We start from the raw sequence: 7710 nt of genomic DNA on the forward strand, positions 1-7710 counted from the left end.
GGGGTCCGGCTCGGGGAGGACAGAGAAGAGCCGTTTCTCTCGGGGACTGTGCAGGGGGTGGCCCTGGGTGGGAGAGGCTGGCTGCGGTGGGGAGGGGGGTGAGGCCGGGGCACAGAAGATCGCCCCCCCCCCCCCCCCCCCCGCCTTCCCCGCATTGGCTCTGAGCACGTCAGAGCCCGGGACGGTCCCGGGAAGGATGGTGTTCCTTGGGCTGGAGCTCAAAGACCATGTGACCGTGGCGTCGGGAAGGGGTGAACACGTGCAATGGCAACCCGGGTGCGGGACGGAGGGGTGGACAGACCTGTTGGCCTGGGCTCTAGTGGGGCAGGGGCTTTGGAAGGTTGAGGACGGACGGGGTGGCTGGCAATCATGAAACGTGCAAACTTGGCTTTAGGGCCACGCGGGATCGCGAGTTGAGCTTTCCTCGGGTTCCGGTTACAGACGCTAGGAGACGCCTGTAGTAGCAACCTGGGTAACCAGGCTGTGTCGCCCGGCAACAGCGGGCACCTGACCAGGCCCCGCCCCAGGACCCACGATTTCCATAGACAACGGGCGCCCCGCGAGGTCTCTGGCCTCAGCTCTCTTGCATATGAACTTTGCCACTGGAAAGGCTTCCCCCCACGCCCCCGCCTCCCCTCCTCCCGAAACTATAATTTGCATATGTACCTTGCACTAGGCCATAGGGTCTGAAAGCCAGAGTAATGGGTGAGTGTGAGACCTACATTTTTTAGTGTTATTTCTTTATGCCTTATGTAGTTCGAATTTTTAGTATGAAATTTTATGGCTACTGCTTTCCTGCTAGGGTACTGGTGTTTTACTGTAACTTTAACTTCTTCATTTTTATAATGAGAGCATAACATCTGTCCTCCATTTTAGATAGTGATTAGCAGAGTTAAAGAGAAATCAAATACATAAAATTTTATATGCATACATATGTGTATATCCATAATATATAAAAATACATTTTAAAATTATAAAAATATAGTTGTGCTAAAATAAGAATTTAATAAGACAGGGTTGGTACTGTATGCAGTCCATGAAACTATTATTTCTTTTATGTTTTTTATTTTATTTTTTATGTTATACAATAAAATCAACCTTTTTGGAGCCCAGTTCTATGAATTTAACATTTGTATAGATATGTGTATCCACCACCACATTCAGGACTTGGAACAGCTCCATCAACCCAGAAAAGTCTCTGGTATAGTTCTCCCGCCCCTTTTTAGTTGTTGCCATTTTTGTTAAATTAACACTTGTTAAGAAGAGCCTGGGGTAAGGGTGTCCGATGGTGAGCCAAGGTTCAACAAAGATTGAAAGGGAAAGGGAAACAGAGAGGTGTATTACTCATAGCTCCTGGAAGAGGTACACAGCATGTTTGGAGGGCCACATGGGGAAGTTAAGGCACGGCACATGCAGAGAGGGGGCAGCAGGACCTGGAGTATATGCCTTTACTAAGGTTCATGGGTGAAATATTTCTGGGGTTTCCGGGCCAAGGCTGGATTGACCAATTCAAAACAAACAAAAAAGAGTCATGTTTTGGTAAGGTCTGTGGGAGTCCTATCTAAGGGATCCACAGAGGGAGGAGCTGGGAAGCAGAAGTGACTATTTAACACCAGGGTGATTGGGAAAGTCATATCAGGTGCTTACACCTACTTGTGACTCAGCTGGTTGTCATCTAGGGCATGCACTTGAGGGTAGGCGAGTGCCTGCTCAAGTCCCCTGCATGTTGCATGTTGCTTATCCACACCAAATGAAAGCTGAAGCAGCAGTATTTTGGAGTAAACTCTCAGCATTAGTCAAACCCTTTCCACAGACCTAATCCTGACAACCACTGCTCTGTTCTCCATCTCTGTAGAACTGCCTTTCCTGGAACATCTTATAAATACATTCATCCAGTATGTCACCTTTGAAACTGACTCCTATCACTCAACATATTGCTTTTTGAAGTTTATCTAGATTGTTCATCTAGAATGTATCAATAGTTATGTTTTATTGGCAAGTATTATTCCATTATATGGATATACCACATTTTGTTTAATCATTTCCATATTGTAGGACATTTTGGTTTCTAGGTTTTGGAAATTTTGAATAAACTGCTATAAACATTTATGAATAGGGTTTGTATAAACATAAATTTTTATTTCCCTGGGGTAAATACTAAGGATTTGAACTACTAAATCAAAAGTTCCTTCAGTCCCCTTCCCAATTAGCCTCATCCTCATTTCCTATAGGCAACCACTGATCTTATTTTTTCTCACCACATATTAGTTTTGCCTGTTCTAGAACTTCAAATAAATGGAATCAGACATACAAGTACTTTCAGTGAAGCCTCTTTTGAGATTCATCCATATTTTCGCGTGTATCAATGATCCATTCCTTTTCGTCATTTAGTGTTATTTAACTGTACTGATAAACTACACTTTATTTATACATTCAACTGTTGATGGATATCTGGCCTGTTTTTAGTTTTTTATTATTATGAAAATAGCTACATAAATGTTTATGTTCAAAATTTTGTATACAAATATGCTTTCATTTCCCATGGATAATTCCTAAAAGTGGAAGTGTTAGGTAATAGGTTAGGTGTATACCTAGCTTTATAAGAAACCACTTAACTGTTTTCCAAAGTGTTTGTACCATTTTATACTCCCACTATGTGTGAGGGTCCCAGTTGTTCCATATTCTTGCTAACATTTGATGTTGTCAGCTGGTTAGTTTTAGCCACTTGATATATAGTGATACCTCACTGTGGTTTTAATTTTCAATTAACTAATGATGAAAGATGTTAAGCACATTTCAATTTTCTAAGAGAGTGATGCTAAAATCTCCAACATGATTATAATTTTTCTAATATCTAAATAACCATTCCAGCTTTCCTATGCCTTCTGTTTTTATGATATATATTTATACATCCTTTTACTTTTGATCTGTTTTTATATTTGAAGAGCATCACTTTTAAAAATTTTATTCTAGTTTGATAACATTTAAAATGAGATCTATTCTCTTAATACATTTTTTAGTATACATTATTGTAGACTATAGGTACAATGTTATATGTCAGATCTCTAGAACTTATTAATCTTGCTTATTTGAAACTTTATGCACATTGATTAGTGACTCTCCATTTTGCCCTCCCCTCAGGCCCTGGCAACTACCATTGCACTGATTCTATGAATATGACTATTTTAGATACCTCATATAAGTGTAATTGTGCAGTATTATGAATACCAGCTATGACCATGTGATCAGTTACAGAAACAGAGATTGTAATTGACATGAGTATTTTTTCCTTCATTTGTTATCAATATGGTTGTGAGTTTGTGTGCATAAAATATCTGTTTTCTTCCCTTTCTTATCCTCCTATCATATAATATAAAGTATACTGAATTTATATCATAGTATTTAAGTATTCTTAACTTTACATCATAGTATTTAAGTTTCAGGATGTCAAGGAGAAGAGTAAATATTACTCAAGGACTGTGCATCTTCTACCAGGCAAAGGGTTATTGTGTTTTTGGTTGTACACAGGATGGTTGCACCATGTTAGGTCTAAGTAGAACCTTGTTACTATCTTTATTAGGAATTTAAGAATGTATAAAGGAGATGGGTCTGGGTGCCAAGTTGATAAAGGGTGTACTTGCAATGGTTAATTTTGTGTCAACTTGGTTAGGCCATTGTTCCCAGACATTTTTTTTTTTTTTTGTTAAAGATTTTATTTATTTATTTGAGAGAAAGAGAGGATGAGAGACAGAGAGCATGACAGGGAAGAGGGTCAGAGGGAGCAGCAGACCCCCCGCTGAGCAGGGAGCCCGATGTGGGACTCGATCCCGGGACTCCAGGATCATGACCCGAACCGAAGGCAGTCGCTTAACCAACTGAGCCACCCAGGCGCCCCTGTTCCCAGACATTTGGTCATACATTACTGTTAATGTTTCTGTGAGGGTATTTTGTAGTTGAGATTGACATTTCATCAGTGGACTTTGAGTAAAGTGGATTACACCTCTCCCCTATATGTCGATGGGTCTCATCCAATCAATTAAAAGCCTTAATAGAAAAAGGCTGACCCCCTTGGAAGAAGAGGGAATTCAGCCATTAAGCCTGCAAACTGCCTTTGTACTTCTACTGCACCTCTTTTCTGGGTCTCCAGGCTGCTGACCTATCCTGCAGATTTTGGGCTTTTCAAGTCTCCACAATCATGTGAACCAATAACTTAAAATCAATCTATTCATAGATATAAACATACATATGTATATGTATGTATATGCACACATATATAAGTATACACACACATATACATAGATTCTGTTCATTTTGTTTCTCTGGAGTACTCTAATGCTGCTCATATACCCAACACCAGGCTTTCTGGTAATCCCTCCCCTTTCTGTCCCCACAGCAAGGAGTTAGACCAGAGGCCTAGCTTTTCCTTAAACCCAAACCCAAATACTATCACCAGTCACATTCCATAACTCCTAAGCATTCTTGTCCTAAGACAGTAAGGCGGTGGCTTACTAATAGAGGTAGTAAAGATGACCCTAAAAATCCCACCCATTTTGAGGCACTTGACTCACGGTGACAACCCTCCACACACCCCCTCCCCACCCCCCCCCACCACACACTAAAGGCAAAACAGAAATCTACTGAACCGTGTCCTTAAATCTCACCCCAAAAGATCAGTACTGTATACAACTTCAGCCTAGAGGATGCATACTAACCCTAACCCTAACCGTAAAGAGAGTAAAATCGAATTTAAAAACGCCCAGTTCGTAACATTTCATGTAACATTTGGACCAAAAAGCCCTGTAAATGTAATATTTTGAAATGGGATGCTCTCCTGCTCTTGGGGAACAGAGACACCGTCTAGCATATATAGGACCGCACAGTACCAGAGAACCATGCTGATTTTACATATTTGAGTTAAATAAGAGTCGCAGAGAGCTCCCTACCACAAAATAAAAGTCGTCACGCGGACGAGGCATACCTCTCAGAATGGAACCTAGAACCAGAACTGTGAATTCCAAGGCACATCAGACACATTTGCATTAGAACACGCCCCCTCCCTTGCACCGGACACATTTGCATTGCAGCTGAGTAAGGTCCACAACGCCAAGGATCTCTGTAGCTTCACTGCGTGGCACAGCCTGAGTCCTGGGCTGTCAGTTTCAAATGAGTGAATACATCATGGACCTGAAAGACAACCATCTGTTTTTCTACCCTCTGCTTCCTGATAGGCAGAGAAGCTGTTCCCATGTTATAGATGGAAGGAAAGCTAAACCACAAGTTAGGAGCATCAGAATGGCTTTATTATGGACTTAGGGCTGTAGCCACAATGGTGTATGTAATCAGATCATTCCCACGAACGTGTACGGGGCGGATGAAACAAAGGAGAACTTGGGTGGTCACATGGATAGACACTGATCTATGCCAAGAAATCAGATCAGGATAAAAAGCATGCAGCTTAAGTACTTAGAGCTGTGCAAAATCAAATCCTCGCTTTGCAACAAAGATGTGGGGGGCGGGGAGCGGGTGGAAGAAGAGGTAAGGGCTAAAGGGGGTTCTTACTTGTATGTGGGCAGTTTTGGGGAAGAGAGCCATGTCCTCCACTGATTCTATCACGTTGCTGCTGTTTCCCTCCCACCGTCATGGAAGTAAGTTTTTGGGATACAGGTAAGTTCCGGTCAACTAAGTTCCTATGGAGGCAAGAGGAATAAGATAAACAAAGGTAGAACTGCCAGGATTCACGTCTTTTATTCCGCCGCCCGCCCCCCTCCGCCCCAAACGCCAGGGGAGGTGCACGAAGTTCTGTCACAAGCAAAAAGTCACTTCGTTAAGGTGATTCATCAGATGCCCTGTCCCGAGGGGGAGACGGTTTCTTGCAGAACGAGGTGAAGGAGGTGGTTCTGCTCAGCACTCAGCAGTGGCCACATCTCCACTTGCAGCGACTTGACGGCTTCTGTGTCCTTTTCGTGGGTGGCCATGACCAAGGACTGGAGCAGCAGGAACAGCTCCTCGGGAAGCTGGCCACTGCTCTCCTGCCCGTGGCTGTCGAAAGCCTCCCAGGAGTACTTCTCCAGGGTGTGGGCATGCTCCGGCAGGAGCTTGGCGGGCGGTGGCTGCAGTAGCAGCAGCAGCAACACGCGGGACACCTCGCAGCGGACCAACACATCCGAGAAGGCTCCCAGCGCGGCGGGAGAGGGCGCGCCAGCCGCAGAGCCGGCGCTCGGAGGGAGCAGCGCGGCGGGCAGGGCCGGGGCCGCGCCGGGGCCCACCTGCTGCCCTGGCGGCGGCGGCGGCGGCGGCGGCGGCGGCAGTGGCGGCGGCGGCTGCACCGGGTGGCTGCCGTGCTCCCGCGCCAGGCGCTGCATGCGCGTGAAGACCGCCAGGGCACCGCTGTAGTCGCGCGCCAGCAGCTGGCAGGAGGCGGCGTCGCCAAGAGACTGCAGCGCGGCCAGGGGCAGCTGCGGCAGCTGCAGCTGCGCGGCGCGCTGGAAGTGGCCGGCGGCGGCGGCCGGCTGGCCCAGGTCGCGCAGGGCGGCGGCCAGCTCGAGGCAGAGGGCGGCGGCGGCGGCCGGCTGGCCCAACTCGAGGTGCAGGCGCACGGCGGCGCCCAGAGCGCTGGCCGCGGCTTGCAGCGGCTCCCCGTAGGCTGCCGGGCAGACGAGTCGCTGGCGCGCGTCGCGCTCCTGCCGCAGGAAGAGTCGGGCGGCCTCGGTCAGCGCCAGCGCCTCCCCAGGCCCGTGGAAGAGCGCCTGCTGGCAGCGCGCCACCGCCAGCTGGCACCAGGCCGCGTAGGGCAGGCACTCCTGGGCACGCAGCTCGCGGCCCAACTGGCCAAACTGCTCGCCCGCCTCCGCCACGTTCGGCTTCCGCAGGAACCGCTTCTTCAGCTTGCTGGACACCTGGCGGTAGCGGGCCAGGAAATCCCCAGCCTCGGACCCGGGCCCCGCACCGCCACCCAGGCCGGCGGCGGACGACGCCATGTTCGCCGCCCTCGCGCTGACGCAGACCGTCGGACGTGGCGGCGCCCGGGCGCGACGTGCCTTGCGTCCCGCCGGCTCGGGCTGGCTGCGCGACCGCGCGCGCTCGCGGAGCCCGCGCGCGCCGGTGCCCTGGGGGATAGGCAAACGCGCGGGATCGGCGGCCGGAGACCTCGCGGGACGCCCGTTGTCTATGGAAATCGTGGGTCCTGGGGCGGGGCCTGGCCAGGTGCCCGCTGTTGCCGGGCGACACAGCCTGGTTACCCAGGTTGCTACTACAGGCGTCTCCTAGCGTCTGTAACCGGAACCCGAGGAAAGCTCAACTCGCGATCCCGCGTGGCCCTAAAGCCAAGTTTGCACGTTTCATGATTGCCAGCCACCCCGTCCGTCCTCAACCTTCCAAAGCCCCTGCCCCACTAGAGCCCAGGCCAACAGGTCTGTCCACCCCTCCGTCCCGCACCCGGGTTGCCATTGCACGTGTTCACCCCTTCCCGACGCCACGGTCACATGGTCTTTGAGCTCCAGCCCAAGGAACACCATCCTTCCCGGGACCGTCCCGGGCTCTGACGTGCTCAGAGCCAATGCGGGGAAGGCGGGGGGGGGGGGGGGGGGGGCGATCTTCTGTGCCCCGGCCTCACCCCCCTCCCCACCGCAGCCAGCCTCTCCCACCCAGGGCCACCCCCTGCACAGTCCCCGAGAGAAACGGCTCTTCTCTGTCCTCCCCGAGCCGGACCCC

At 49.4% G+C, this 7710-nt stretch overlaps 1 protein-coding gene across 1 annotated transcript; it reads right to left on the bottom strand.

The window, feature by feature from the left end:
• Positions 1-4826: 4826 nt before the first annotated feature.
• On the bottom strand, positions 4827-7047 carry LOC123323404 (40-kDa huntingtin-associated protein). The gene is made up of 2 exons (XM_044911857.1): positions 5560-7047; positions 4827-5184 (listed from the first exon to the last, which is right to left on the bottom strand). Exon 1 carries the CDS (start codon positions 6975-6977, stop codon positions 5838-5840), a length of 1140 nt encoding a protein of 379 aa, XP_044767792.1. The 5' UTR covers positions 6978-7047; the 3' UTR covers positions 4827-5184; positions 5560-5837.
• Between the last annotated feature and the right edge of the window lie 663 nt (positions 7048-7710).

This window comes from Neomonachus schauinslandi, chromosome X (genome assembly GCF_002201575.2).
Source record: "Neomonachus schauinslandi chromosome X, ASM220157v2, whole genome shotgun sequence".
In the NCBI taxonomy this organism is placed as follows: Eukaryota; Metazoa; Chordata; class Mammalia; order Carnivora; family Phocidae; genus Neomonachus; species Neomonachus schauinslandi.